Source organism: Desmodus rotundus, chromosome 7 (genome assembly GCF_022682495.2).
Source record: "Desmodus rotundus isolate HL8 chromosome 7, HLdesRot8A.1, whole genome shotgun sequence".
NCBI classification, from domain to species: Eukaryota; Metazoa; Chordata; class Mammalia; order Chiroptera; family Phyllostomidae; genus Desmodus; species Desmodus rotundus.
The window spans coordinates 52379231-52395207 of record NC_071393.1 but is presented as its reverse complement, the minus strand read 5'-3'; the positions used below and the strand labels follow the sequence as shown (position 1 = coordinate 52395207).

Genomic DNA, 15977 nt, shown 5'->3' with positions numbered 1-15977 from the left:
ATTGATTTTAGAGAAGGAGGAGGGGAGGGGAGAAGAGAGAGAGAAAGAAAAAGAAACATCGATGTAAGAGAGGGAAAGCAATGGGTTGCTTCCTGTATGTGCCCAATAGGTATGTGCCCAGGAATTGAACCCACTACCTTTTGGTGTATAGGATGATGCTCCAACCAACTGAGCCACCTGGCTAGGGTGGAAATAGTATTTCTATACAATATGGGTGGAATTATTTCCTGTACTTCAGTAGCCTGAAATAATTTTTTTTTATTTTTGAGTCATTTTTCTTTCAATTATAGTTGACATACAATATTATATTAGTTTCAGGTGTACACTTCAGTGATTAGACATTATGTAACTTACTAAGTGATCATCCCGATAAATGTCATACCCATTTGATACCATACATAGTTATTAGAATATTATTGACTATATTTCCTATACTGTACTTTACATCCCCATGACTGTTCTGTAACGACCAACTTGTACTTCTTAATCCCTTCGCCTTTTCTACCCATCCCAACAACCCCGCTGGGCTGGGGTACCTGGTGTACCTGGTGTGAGGCTGGAATCCTCAGGGGGGAAGCTCTGCAGCTGAGATATCCCTTCCAATTTGTATTTGCCACACATGGGTGTGGGACTAGCCTGTTCTTAGTCTCTGTCCCGCATACCAATCCCCATGTGGTTTCTCCTTTAAATCCTTAGTTGTAGGACTTCCATTCATCTAGATTTCAGGTGGTTCTGAATGATGGTTGTTCTCTAGTTTAGTTGTAATTTTGATGTGGTTATGGGAGGAGGTGAGTACTGCATCTACCTATGCCACCATCTTAACTGGAAGTTGAAATTAAGTGTCAAGAGTTCCTTGAAAATGTGGATAGGTTTCTTTGAGATTTATCTCACTAGCCTAGACTGGTGTGGCTCAGTTGGTTGGGCATCGTCCCTCTAATCAAATGTTCACTGGTTGGTTTGATTCCTAGTTAGGGCACATGCCTAGGTTGGGAGTTCCTTGTTGGGGCAGGTACAAGAGGTAACCGATGGATGTTTGTCTCCCTCTCCTTCTCCCTCCCTTCCCCTGTCTCTAAAAAAAAATTTATCTTACTAGATTGTATTAGCATGATAGTTTCCATCCTAAACCTAGGAGTTGTCAGTTCTTTTTTGTATTGCCTCAAGTTTTGATTAGAAATAGGTGTGTACAGGTCTTAATTGTGTATGCTTCACCAGCTCACTTTGAGAATTTCTAAGCTATAAAAGATGCCACTATAAAGTTATAAGACTAGCTTTTTATATTTTTAAAAAATCAGTGCTACCCTCTCAGTAGTCACTTAAAAAAAATGAGTTCAGTTGATCAAATATTTACTCACTTTTTAATAGGCACTGTTTTAGGCACTGGTGACTACAGTAATGGACAATGTACATTTCTGCGCTTGTATGCTAGTGGACAGACAGGCAGTAAACAAATATATAGTGTAACTATCAGACTGTGGAAAGTGCTATGAAGAAAATAAAGCAAAATAGCAGTATAGGAATTACTAATTTATATCTGATTTTTTAAATGTTATTCCTAGTTTTTCATCATATTTGGCTCTAAATAAATTTTGGTTACTAAAAAGAAATCTGATCCAGTTTCTGTACTATAGAACATCTTCAAAGGAATGTGCAGTATACTCTGAAGGCAATTCCACATGCATGCAGAATATTGCAGAGGTGCTTAATGCAATGAAAGAACTGTTGGAATAAGTGTCTTTCTTTTTAAAAATTTTTTTAAAGGTTTTATTTATTTTTAGAGAGAGGGGAAGGGAGGGAGAAAGGTCGATGTGTGAGAGATACATCGATGAATTGCCTCTCGCACACCCCCAACTGGGGGCCTGGCCTGCAGCCCAGGCATGTGCCCTGACTGGATCGAACCAGCAACCTTTTGGTTCATAGGCTGGCACTCAATCCACTGAGCCACACCAACCAGAGCAATGTCTTTCCTTTAAATTACTTTGTAGGGATTAGTTATCTTTATCTGTACACATTTGTGTATATATGTATGTATTTAAAAAGTTTTTGTCTCACCCCGGATGGTGTGGCTCAATGGATTTATTGAGGAACAGCTCATGTAGGTTAGTTTAGGTTATCTTCTCTCTTAATTAGTTATGAATTTCTCTGAAGGACTGCTTTATTGGAAGCTCGTAAGTTTATATATGTTCATTTTCATTCATCTCAAAGTATTTTCTCTTTTTCCTTTTGATTTTTTCCTTTGACCTTTTGGTTATTTAAGAATATATTATTTATTTGTGTGTTTCCCACATTTTTTTTTTCCTGTTACTGATTTCTAATTTCACTCCATTGTGGTTGGAGAACATACTTTATATTATTTCTAACTTTTGAATTTTATTGAGATTTGTTTTATGGCCTAACTTATGGTCTGTCTTCGAGATGTGTACTTGAGAAGAATGTACTTTATTCTGTTGTTAGGTGAAGTATTCTATAGATGTCTGTGAGGTGTTGGTGGGTTATAGTGTTGTAAAAGTCCTCTGTTTCCTCGTGGGTCTTCTGCCTAGTTGTCCTGTTCATTATTGAAAATGGGGTACTAAAGCCTCCTTGTGTTACTGCTGAATTATCTATTTTTCCCTTCATTTGTCAGTTTTTGTTGAGCCTCTCTTGAATTTTTCATTTTAGTTATACTTTTCAACTTCAGAATTTCCACTATAATTTCTATTTTTTATTGATAGTCTCTATTTGATGAAACATTGTCATACCTTTAATTATGGTTTCCTAAGTTCTTTGAACATACATACTTATAAAGTCTACTTCGAAGTTTTTTTCTGTTAAATCCAACATCTGGTCATTTTCACAAGTAGTTGCTCTTGCCTGCTTTTTTTCCTGTTTGGTTCCTACTTTTTTTTTCTTTGCATGTCTCACAATTTTTTGTTGGAAACTGGACACTTTACGTAATATACTGTAGCATCTCTGAATACCGCCCCCTCCTCTCTCCCCGTCTGCCAGCTCCCCAGGGTCTTGATATTGTTATTTGGTTATTGATTTGCTTAGTGACTTCTGGATTATACTCATTGAATGACAACTCTCCATTTCCCTCCTTTCCACAATTTCTGGCAACCACTGTTCTACCCTCTGTTTCTATGTGTTGGATTATTTTAGATACCTCATAAGTGGAATCAAGCAGTATTTGTTCTTCTGTGACTGGTTTATTTACTTAGCATAATGTTCTGAAGTTTCATCCATGTTGTTGCATATGGCGGGCTTCCCTTCTTAAAGGCTAAATAATATTCCATGTATGTGTATACCATATATTCTTTATCCATTCATTAGTCAGTGGACATTTAGGTTGTTTTGACATCTTGGCTATTGTGAATAATGCTACAGTGAAAATGGGAATGGAAATACTTCTTTGATATCCTGATTTTCTTTTTGATAAAACCCAGAAGTGGGATTGCTGTGTTATATGGTATTTCTTCTTTTTTAAATTATATTTTAATGATTATGCTATTACAGTTGTCCTGATTTTTACCCCTTTGTCCCCCCCAGGGCCCCTCACACCTTCAGCCAATCGTCCCACCATTGTTCATGCCCATGGGTCATGTGTATAAGTTCTTTGGCTACTCCGTGTCCTATACTGTACTTTATATCCCCATGGCTATTCTGTAACTACCTATTTGTATTTCTTAATCCCCTCACTTCTACATCCATTCCACCACAACCCCCTCCCATCTGACAACCAACAAAAAGCTCGCTGTATCCATGATTCTGTCTCTGTTCTTCTTGTTTGCTTAGTTTTTTAGATTCAATTGTTGATAGATTTGTATTTTTTTGCCAATTATTGTTCATAGTTTTGACCTTCTTTTTCTTAAGTCCCTTTAACATTTCATATAATAATGGTTTTGTGATGATGAACTCCTTTAGTTTTTTTCCTTCTCTGGGAAGCTCTTTATCTTCCCTTTGATTTTAAATGATGGCTTTGCTGAGTAGAGCAATCTTGGCTGTAGTTCTCTGCTTTTCATGACATTGAATATTTCTTGCCAGTCCCTTCTAGCCTGCAAAGTTGCTTTTGAGAAATCAGCTGATAGTCTTATGGGAACTCCCCTATAGGTAACTAACTGCTTTTCTCTTGCTGCTTTTAAGATTCTCTCTTTATCTTTAACCTTTGGCATTTTAATTATGATGATTCTTAGAGTGGGCCTCTTTGCATCTGTCTTGTTTGGGACTCTCTCTGCTTCCTGGACTTGCATGTCTATTTCCTTCACTAAATTAGGGAATTTTTCTTTCATTATTTTTTTCAAATAGATTTTCAATTTCTTGCTCTTTCTCTTCTCCTTCTAGCATCCCTATGATACACATGTTGGAATGTTTGAAGCTGTCCCAGAGGCTGCTTATACTATCCTCATTTTTTTTGGATAGTATAGAAAATGGTTGTTCTGATTGGTTGTTTTTATCTTCCTTATGTTCCAAATCATTGATTTGAATCTTGGCTTCATCCACTCTATGGTTGTTTCCCTGTAAATTGTTCTCTATTTCAGTTAGTGTATCCTTCATTTCTGACTGGATTTTTTTTATGCTGCTGATCTCCTCACTGAGTTCCTTGAACGTCCTCATAACCAGTGTTTTGAACTCTGCATCTGTTAGACTGCTTATCTCCATTTCGTGTAGCTCTTTTCCTGGAGTTTTGGTCTTTTCTTTCATTTGAGCCATGTTTCTTTGTCTCCTCGTTTTGGCAGCCTTCCTGTGTTTGTTTCTTATATTAGGTAGAGCTGCTTTGACTCCGTGTCTTGGTAGTGTGGCCTATTGTAGTAGGTGTCCTGTAGGGTCCAGTGAGACAGCCTCCTCTGTCACCCAAGGTGGGTACTCGAGGTGCACCCTTCATGTGGGCTGAGTACACCCTTTTCTTGTAGTTGAGCCTTGGCTGCTGTTGGCAGATATATGGGAGGGATTTACTCAGACCAGTCAGCTGCAAGAATTGGCTGTGACCACTGACCACCAACCCCCACACTCCATGGAGGATCAGCTGTGCAGGGGCAGGGTGGTGGTGCTATGATGTGGTCTGTAGCTGTCCACTGGGTGTGCTGGCCCTGGGGTTTCCCAAGTGGTATAGGCCAAGGTTGGCTCCCACCTGTGCTCTGCCTGGGGTCACCCTGCCTGAGATATATATTATAAAGCAATCTGAGATGGCTCCTACTTGTCCTGGGCTTGGAGAGTCCCTGTCAAAGCCAAGCTGTGGATATAGGCTGGGTGCTGCTAGTGCTGGGCCTGGGGCTCAGTGAAGCCAGCTGTTGTTTGTTTGATAGGATTTAGAAAGTTGTGAAGCATGAGCCAAGACCAGCCATTCAGAAAAGCAGCTTGGGTAAGCCTGTAAATTGGGTGGGACTGAATCTCAGGGCATCTCAGGTGCAGGGCAAATTGTGTTAGCCAGGTTGATGGAGTCTTAGATACGGCACCTGCCTGCTGGCTGTGGCTCTGTGAGTGGAGGGCTCAGCAAAGGAAAATAGCCTCTTCCCATCTTTCTGTCTGGGAGAAAGCTGTCCCCCAAGTCCTGCCTCATGCCAGACACTTTAGTTCCTCTGTATGCCCCTGGTGCCTTTCAAGCTGTTACCATGGTGCTGGAGCTCAGAGGGAGTGAGTCTGAGTAAGTCTGTGTCTGGGTTAAGGGGAACTACTTGGGACTGTAGAAGTTTATTCCATCTACTTAATTCCCACTGGTTTTTGCAGCCAGAAGTTGTGGGGACTTACCTTCCTGGCACTGGAAAATGGGCTGTGCGGCCTGGTGTGGGGCTGGGACTCTCGCTCCCGAGATGTCACTCCCAGATTTTTATCCACCACATGTGGGTGTAGGACCGGGCTGTTCAGCATCTGTGTCCCTCCTGCCAATCTGGATGGATGTGGTTTCTTGAATTCCGTAGTTGTCAGACTTCCATTCAGCTCGATTTCTGACGGCTCGGAGTGGTGGTGGTTCTGTATTTTAGTTGTAGTTTTGCTGTGGGTGTGCAAAGAGGGGAGCTGTGTCTGCCTGTGCCACCATCTTGACCAGAATTCGGTATTTCTATTTTTAATTTTTTGAGAGACATCCATATTGTTTTCCATAATGACTACACCATTTTACACTCCCACTCACAGTGCACAAGGGCTTCAGTTTCTGCACATCCTCACCAACACTTGTCTTTTTGTTTGTTTTGACAATAGCCACCCTAACAGGTGTTAGTGACTGAAGACAGCTCTGGCTTTACTTGATGTGAAGAGCAGGTATTCTATTTTCTGTTTGCTTCTAGTGCATCGCAAATCTGGCAGGACAAAGGAATTTTGAAGATAGTGTGCTGTATTTATATAATAGATTTGTAAAAACAGACCCAATTAAAAAAAACCCTAACATTTAAGATAAAGAGTAAGAAATAATGCTCCTGTCATACTTGATAGAAAATAAGAAATGAAGACCTAGATCTTTTTTCCAATCTTGTGTTAATTCTTTCCTTTAGATTTTACCTTAGATGTGCCTTAAAAATAAACATATTTTTTGTAATTCCTTTAAACTTTGATTTAGTTTTGATTAGGTTACTGAAATATATGTATATATGTGTATCTGAGTGTATATATATAATTTGATAGAGAACAGACTGACAGCTGTCAGGGGAGGGGAATTGTGGGGCTGGATTAAAAAAGGTGAAGTTATCAAGCAAAAAAAGCCACCAAAACTCATAAACACAGACGACGACAGTACAGTGATTACCAGGGGGACGGGGAGAGCACTAAGGGGTATAAATGGTGACAGAAGGAGACATGACGTGGGGTGGTGAACACACAGTGCAGGGCACAGATGGTGTGTTATAGAACTGTACGCTGAACCCTATATAATCTTATTAACCAGTCACCCCAGTAAATTCAATTAAAAAGTTTTTTAAAAATTGGTTATGCATATAATTGTTAACCTATATAAATGGGGGGTAGTGCCTTTCGTAATACAGTAAGAACTCAAAATTACCTGGGCTCATGTTTTACATGTCAATTTTTTTTTTAATTGATTTGAGGGAGAGAGAAAGAGGAAGACAACAATTTGTTGTTCTACTTTTTATGCATTCATTGGTTGCTTCTTGTATGTGCCCTGACTGGGTGTCAAACTTGCAGCCTTGGTGTACTGGGCCAATGCTCTAACCAACTGAGCCACTAGGCCGGGGCCTCACACGTCAAATTTTTAAAAAGGAAAAGGACAGCATGCTGTGGGGTAAGGGTACTAGGGAATGGACATCTCATGCATTGCTGCTGAGTATTTATTGGTAAATTTCCTGGTGTAAAGTTTTGCAACCTGAAGGAAGAGCTTTCCAAATGATTATATTTTTGGCCTTGTTATTCCACTTTAGGGATTTAAGCATTTGGGAAATATGCTTAATATTTTATTATAGTAAATGGGAAAAACAGCAAGATAGGGAAAGTACAATGTTTTAAAACATGTATGCTCAGGAAGAGATGGGGAAAATTACTAAGATATGTTAATCATAATTATCTATGGATAGTTGAAAAATGGGTGACAAATTTTTTATACTTCATTTCCTAAGTGTTCTAAAATAAGTAGGTATTTTATAATCTAAAAATAATTTGTTCAAAAACAAGATAGGAAGTCTGAATAACTCCCTATTAAGGAAGAGGGTGATGGATGCTTAATTATTCAGGAATAATAAATACCTACATTTTTGGAGATGAAAAAATGAATCAACTTGAGTTTTCCCCATAAACTGGGAGTCTTGAAGACCCAAGATGCCGTCCCAGTTCCCCTAATACTGGGATGGCGGAAGTGGTAGTGATGCTGGCGGCTGCCCCAGGGTGCTCATGTAGGTTCTCATGTAGCCACCTGTCCTTTTGATTCAGCAAGGTCAGTATTTAACAAAGGACCCTATACATGTATTCCGTATAATTGCGATAATGACGGATATTGTTCAGGAATCCTTATGTAGTTCCTCAGCTCTGGAGCAAGTTTGGCTCTTTTGTAGTCACAGCCTGAATATTAGCAATTATTCTCTGTAAAAACCACCTCAGGAGAATTGGACCACTGAGAAATATATGCTTTCTGCCAAAAGCATGCTTATTCCTTTTCTGTATTTAGTTCTTTATACTTTTCTTACTTTCTTGGCCCTGTCATCTCCGATGTGTTACAGAATTCGTTCCATTCCCTGTATTTTTGCATTGTCCATTTGCTATAATAATTGTAAGGTAAACACCAAGGTCACTTAAACAGAGCCCCTAAAATAGCTGTTATCCCCACATAAGAGATACCTACCGCTCTAAATATAGAAGATAAAGCAGATGAATCAGGGAGTCAGAAATATACTGTCTTCCTAATTGAATTTGTTTGCTAGGACATTTATTCCAGCATATATAGAGACTAAGGAACTACCTTACTTGTGTTTCTTTTTCAGGAATATTATCACAGCAATTGGCATAACTGCTTTTCATGGGAAGATGGTGTCTTACATTTTCTGCTCTCTGCTTTACTTTAGCATGTCTTCCCCAGTCTTACAGATATTCTCATACATACATACAGACATATGTACATATATATATATAAGATACAACTTTATTTTTTTTCAATTCACTTGAATAAAAAGAAGTTGATAAGGCAGTCAGTGGTCACTCAGAATGACTTTGAAAACCATCAGGAAAAAAAAAATTCCCTCTCATTGTGGTTTTAATTTGCATTTCTCTGCTGATTAGTGATGTTTAGCTTCTTTTCATAAGTCTGTTGGCCATTTGTATGTTCTCTTTCAGAAATGTCTATTCAGGTCCTCTGCCCATTTTTAAATTGGATTGTTTGTTTTATTGGTGTTGAGTTGTGTAAGTTCTTTATTAATTTTGGATATTAACCCTTATGAGATGGATCATTGGCAAATATCTACTGCCATTCAGTAAGTTGTCTTTTCATTTTGTTGATGGTTTCCTTTGCAGAAACTGACTGGATAAAGAAGATTTGGTACATGTATACAATGATATACTACTTGACCATAAAAAAAAGAAATCTTACCATTTGCAACAATATGGATAGACTCAGAGGGTATTGTGCTAAGTGAAATAAGTTGGGAAGAGAAAGGCAAATACCATATGCTTTCACTTACATATGGAATCTAAAAACAAAAGAACAAACAAAACAGAAACAAACTCATAGATACAGAGAACAAACTTGGTTGCCGAATCAGAGGGTAGTTTGGGGGCTGGGTGAAGATGGGGAAGGGATTAAGAAGTACAGATTGGTAGTTACAGAATCGTCACGGGGTTGCAAAGTGCAGCATAGGGAATACAGTGAGTAAGCGTGTCATCACTAGGTGTGGTGCCAGGCGAGTACTAGATTTACTGGGGGATCACTCTGTAAACTATGTGATTGTCTCTGCTGTACAGCCCAAACAAAATAAAATAATATTGAATATCAACTGTAATTGAAAAATTAAAAAATTTGAAAGTTTTCTCTCTTAACCATGAAGAAAAGGAAATAGCATTAAAATTGACAACCTTATTAGCTTTATATATCAGAAAAGGAAGATACTTTCATTTCACCAACAAAGAAGAAAGAGTTGTTTCCAGGGTCTATGGTTTTCAGTCTTGCAGATACTCTGTATTTGCTTTTTTAATGATCTTGTAATCATTAACATATCAAACTAATATCAAAATAATGTATTTGATTGCAGGCTCTACACTGTGTTTTCTTTTGACAAACAGAAATACATGTTGGTACAGCGAAGCATGCTTGTATTTCCGATTTCGTCCACAGATAGAGCCTGCTGTCCACGTGGCAGGTTCCAAAAGCATTCTGTGGACTCGCAGCACCAAGATTAGCTTGATTAGTCCCTTTTTAGTCCTTAATGAAACAAAAACTCATCTTGCCACTTAGCGGTTACTTATTTTCCCATTATTAAAGTTCATTTGCTATGCTCTTATCCTGCTTAATTTCTCTGAACCTTAATTTCCCCACTGCACCATACGTGTGTTGTTCTGTATGATTTCTTAAGGTCCCTGTCCATTGACTGCACGCTTTCTCTGATGTGCCTGTGAACAATGAATACAAAAAAGCAATGTGACAGGAAAAGGCAGGCTCTGAAATATCAGCTCTTAAATAAGCAAGACTGTGACCACCTCCATTTCAGTGGCTGCTTTTTTTATTCCAGGGACTTAAGGTGGTGGTAGTTATATGAGTGAACGTAAAATGCCTTCGTGGAGTTGTTTATAAAGGTTATACCTATTTGTTGGAGTGTAACTTATTTGTAGTACTATAGAATATCCTACATGCCCACCAAGTATTGATTACTTAATTCTGGCCTAGATAAATAGAATGAGTTTAGGTATGAATGTTGCTAACCAGATTTCTTGTTGCAGACGAAACTCACCTGGGGCCCCTACTTATGGTTTTACATGCTTCGTGCTGCCACGTCAACCCTCTCAGGTATTACCTTTCTGTTTCAATATTCTATAACCACTGTAATATGCTCCAGGAGCTTTGCCAAATGGGGTGTTTCAGAAATGAAGGAGAAACAATAGGGAATTAATCACTCTCAAGGTAGCTGGTGTTGAAAGGTATTAATGTAACTTGTACTTCACCTTAAGACATTCTTCAGCTTCAGGTTACATGTTTTTTTTTAAGGACTGAAAATGGCTACATTAATTTAGATACAACTTTCATATTCATGAATCTTATCTTAGCACCTATTTTGTTATCATGTGAAACTTTCCTGTTAGGAGCTATCTTGTTATTTTCTCATTTGGTTTCGTACTGATATTGTCCTCATTCCCTGCTTATTCTAAATCCTGTAGTTATCATTCATTTTTTATCATCATTTTATTTCATTAATATTTTATTTCTTAAATTGAGATATGGCTAAGTTATATTTGAAGGAAATGAATTATCATCTTACGACTTAATCATGATAACTTTAAATATAGGCTTTAAATCATAAAGCTTTCCCTTGCTTTCCATTTTAACTCCTTCATAGCTTCTATTCTGCTTATTATTAGATCTAATTTTGAGTAGTCATTCATTTAACAAACATTAACTGAGCGCTCAGTATATGCTGGACAGTCCGGTGAAATGAAGAGAATATGAGCTTTACATTCAGACCTGGGTTGAATTTTGGATATGCTTTGTCAGCTTGGCAAGTTCTTCAGCCTCTCTGAGTCTAACCATCCACAGTGCCTGGCATGTGGCGGGCCCTCAGTGGATGTTTGGCGCAAGCCATTCCTCTCCTCAAGCTCAGTGGCATCCCAGCTCTCTTACATGTATACATTTTTTGTATAAGTACCGTGCACTAACCGATTGTGCCACTGGAGCTCCGGTGTCTATATATTTTTTAAAAAAGAAATAAACATGTAACAAATAGTTTTAATAACTGGTGGTATTACTGGGAATGTTACTGGAAGCCTGTAAGGAGCCTTAAGTGCTTCTTAGGGAAGTCAAGGAATAATTATATACAGAAGAGATGGCCTGAATATTCTTAATCTCCCTGAGGGCAGGGACTGTAACTTCAGTATTTCTGCAGTGCCTTGCATATAGAAAGTGCACAAGAAATATTTATGGAATTTTGTAAGCCATTTAACTTTTGTATCTTTAGTGTGTGACTTTCTTGGAGAGAAGATTGCATCTGTTTTGGGCATCAGCACCCCAAAATACCAATATGCCATTGATGAGTATTACCGGATGAAGAAGGAGGTATGTTTCCTTCTTACATTTTCTTAATTCAGTTTGGTTGCTGTGGACTTGACAAGTTGTGTCACAAATGCGTGTCCTCTAGGCACCAAACGATAGCTCCCTTACCCTAGGCTTTTCATTTCAGAGGCATTCACTTCTTTTTCAAATTGCATACATTTTAGAATTTTCAATGCTGAAATCTCCCTGGCATCTATTTGTAAAGCTAAGCTAGACTTCACTGTGCCTGCAGTGAAGGTGTCTTATATTTGTTATTAATCTTCACACACCTGTCTCTGGATTATTCCAACCTTACGACAAGGAAACAAAACACAGTCTCTGTACTTCGGACACGTAGACTGGATGAAGAACTGGAGTGGGTCTGATGCACAGAAAGCTACAAGAACTAGAAATGTGCAAGTGCCAGTTGTTAAGGCACAAAGGTGTGAGTCAGTCCTGTCTGTAGTGAAGTCTTAGTGTGGGGGTGAAAGTAGTTCAGCCTTAAACTATGAGGAAGCCTGAGCACTTAGGAGTGTGGGCCCAAGAACCAGAGTCTGAATTCAAATTCTGGCTCTGCCATTTCTAACTTTGTCATCTTGGGCAAGATACTTAACCTCCATAGGCCTTAGTTTACTCAGTTTACTTTATAATGAGGAAAGTTGCAGCCTCCATGCTCAAGGTTGCTCTAAGGATTAAATGAATTAATATGTAAAATGGAACAGCACCTAGTATGTATTGGTGAATGTGAAATCGATATTAGTATCTTTTATTATTCTCTTTCAAGCACTGGAGGGCAATTTAGGTAAATATAGAAAGGAATGAAGATACATTGTATGTTTGGGGAAATGGCAAGAATACTTACTGTCACTGATGCACAGAGTACAACAGGGAAGTGGCTGTAGATGAATCTGGAAAGCTGACTTTATGTGGCTTCAAAAATGTTTGATGAATGAGTGTTTTTTAACACAACCAGCCTTGTTTAGAAAGCTCATTACCTCATCAGGAGTATAGAAATGTCCTCTCTAAATGGTCTTTCTCATTCACTCTCAAGCAAGCTCTAGATTAATCTTCCCAACAGGTTAGTATTCTGCATCATCTACCCACACTGCAGGGACCAGTACACAGGCCACCTCGTCCATAAATTTAGTAGTTCTGGAACTAGAAGGTACTGTTTCTAAATCTCTGTAGTGCTTACTCCTTTCTGTCTTAATGCTGTTTTTACACCTTAACTTCTCTCCTAGATTGTAAACTTTTTGAGGACAGAGACTGCCTTATCTGTATCCAGGTGCTTGTAGGAACATAGACTATGCTGTACATTTAGTGAATAGATCACACTGTTCCCATGAACAGGCTGATGCCCTATAATTGAAGTGATATTGTATTAGCTAATTTTTTATATTAAAATTAATCTGAAAAGATAGTGCTCACGTCAAAATTAGTTCAGGTCTCACCTAAGCTAAGCAGTGCTGTATGGTGTTTTAAAAATAACACCACTTTTCTTAAAATGTCATACAATAGTTTTCATTTAAATTTGGGAACAGGGAAAAAGGAAGTACATCTTAATTAGTCCAAAGTGAATTGGACATGATACTGTTTTGGTTAACACACACACAAGCAGTTAAAAGTGGGGGAACAAATACTATTTCATTTGGACATTTATATTTCAGTGATTCTTGATGTTGCCTCTTTTTAGGAGGAGGAGGAGGAGGAAGAAAACAGGATGTCTGAAGAAGCAGAAAGACAATACCAACAGAAGAAGCTGCAGGCTGATTCCACTGTTCAGACAGATCAACCAGAAACGGTGGTATCCAATTCATTTGTGAATCTCAATTTTGAAATGGAGGGAGATTGTGAAGTAATTGCAGAGAGCAAACCAAGTCCAGTCTCTGTCCCACCATAGAATGCAGTGACTCTCAAACTTCAAACCCTAAGGTGGTTTTCATATCAGGAATTTTGACATTATTCAGTAATATTTAATATAGTTATTTATATTTTAAATTATTACCTGGAAAGGGGAAAATGTTTCTTTATCCTTAGGCTCTGTCTAGCAAAAGTCAGATCTGAAATTTGGATATTTGTACTATGCTTTTACTGTGTCAAATTAGTGTTTTGGTTTTAAAATGATATTTATAAAAAAGTAAAGGACATTTTAGACCCCTAACTGCAATTAAGAACAGTTAAATTATCATGATTGTGTGTTATTTACGTTTGTAAAACCAAATTGGTAAGTTGCTGATTAAGGCTAATTGGAGCTGATGTTCCTAATTTCAGAGGAAAATGAGGATTTTTTCCCCTAGATCTTTTCATGTTATTTCTTACATTTATATATCTAACCATTAATTTCATACTAAGGATGATTCACTGAGTTTGTAATAAAAGTAGCAAGATAAAAGCACTTTGCATTTTATTTTCTTGAGAATATCTTTACGGAAAGGTGATTGAGTTTGTAACACCAAATATTAAAGTAGGTTTCCTTTTTTTTCATGTAGGTTAATCTTTTCAGTAGTTATTCCAATTAAATAACTAACTTTGAACATGATGTTAAAAATACTAAGTCACTGAATGAATGTATTAATGTATTTGTTTTCAAGTGGCAATACCTAGTGATTATCCACATGGCATCCTGGTTCTGTCACTCATTCAGCCCTCAGTGCCTCCTATGGGCCAGGTACTTAGAGGGAGGGGGCTGGGGTTGGGAGACAGATGAAGAGCTAACCCATCAGGGGCTCACTGTTAAATATTGTACAAGGCACAGTGGTAGCATAATGAAGGTAGTTGTCATTCACCACTTCAAAGTACCAACAGTAGAGTGGACAGTTTGCCTGACCCAGGTGGGCCATCTGTCTATCCACTGTGCTATTAGCCAAACTTATAAAAATATAGTATGAAACTAATTTTGAAAATATTCTTAAATATGTGTTCAGAGTCTTATGTCTGTATGATTTTGATTTGTAACTAATGTGGGTAAGGAAGAATATGTAGCATAGTTCAGATATTTCTGCTATTAAAAGCCTATTCACAAACTTAAAAAGCTTTTAGAAACTAATGGTTGTTGATAGCCATCTAAACAGCATTAAATTTTCAATCCCAAATATATCTATATAAAATACAGAGAAACTCACTACACACATACAGTGGGCCTGTTATGGAACTCTGTTATCAATGAACATGAACATCTAGCCACTAAGTTCAGTTTTTTAACTGAAATTTGAATTTATGAAAGATAATTCTTCATTAGGAATCTTTGGTTACATGGATTCATAGTGTGGTTCATGGCATGTGATGGTAATCTTATTAGTTACGGGTGTCAACTACACAGTTTAGTGTTTAAGGGACTAATATCAGATTATGTAATTAATGGCACTGTAAATTGTAGTTTACCAGTAGCTCTAAAACATGGTAACCTGAAAACTAGAAACTTTTCTAATTATAGCAGAAGAAAGATAATGACTTCTACTATATGTTTTATGTTTCTTGAATTTTACTTTCTTTACTTGTCCAACAGTGGCTAGTTTGTAATGTTTATATGGTTATACACTGTGCCTTAAATTTTTATATTTTTATTTATGCAAATGAGAACATTTCCCATAAATGCATTAAATGGTTTTGTCTTATTTTTAAGCCTCCTTCAGTTTTTCTTACTTTCAACCCTTTTAATATTTACCGTTCCCTCTGTTATCATAGTTGATGATATTCTGTCCTCTTCTAACCTTTCATCTCACACAAACTAAACATAGTGTAACTGAGACCCTTTATAGGGAGTTAAATTCTCTAATGACAATCCTTCACAAAACGGAGTTAATCCTGGTACTGGTTAATAAAGCTAGACAAATTTTTATAACGATGATTTTAATTAAAGTAAAATACTAACTTAAATACTTTTTTATCATATCTAAACACTTCTTTCTAACCCAGAAATGAAATGAATGGGAAAGTCTGTAATCTCTGATGTAGATAATACTTTAGTAGAATACTCAAGGGTAAATTACCACATTATAATTTACACTATGTTTCAGATATTCAAATTCTTTTTTTTTTTTTTTAAGATTTTATTTCTTTTCAGAGGGGAAGGAGGGACGGAAACATCAGTGTGTGGTTGTCTCTCACATGCTCCCGCCACTGGAGACCCGGCCCGCAACCCAGGCATGGGCCCCAACTGGGATTTGAACCAGTGACCCTTTGCTTCACAGGCCAGCACCCAATCCATTGAGCCACACCAGCCAGGGACAGATATTCAAATTCTTAATGACTAATGTCAGAAACAGTCCCTGAAAACTTCCTTTACTCCTAAAGGTTACACAAATTCTGAGTGGACCTCTTCTACCTTCACCAGATCATA

At 37.7% G+C, this 15977-nt stretch overlaps 1 protein-coding gene across 3 annotated transcripts in view; it reads left to right on the top strand.

The window, feature by feature from the left end:
* LOC112296524 (signal recognition particle subunit SRP54) overlaps positions 1–15252 on the top strand; it is a 77635-nt gene extending 62383 nt beyond the window's left edge. For 2 of the 3 annotated variants that reach the window (XM_024551324.3, XM_053928229.1), the window contains 3 exons: positions 10336–10402; positions 11565–11662; positions 13332–15252. In XM_024551324.3, the coding sequence (XP_024407092.3) occupies positions 10336–10402; positions 11565–11662; positions 13332–13538 (372 nt within the window). In that variant the 3' untranslated portion in view covers positions 13539–15252. The remainder of the gene's footprint in view (positions 1–10335; positions 10403–11564; positions 11663–13331) is intronic. The other variant, XM_053928230.2, reaches the window with a different exon arrangement.
* Positions 15253–15977: the final 725 nt, after the last annotated feature.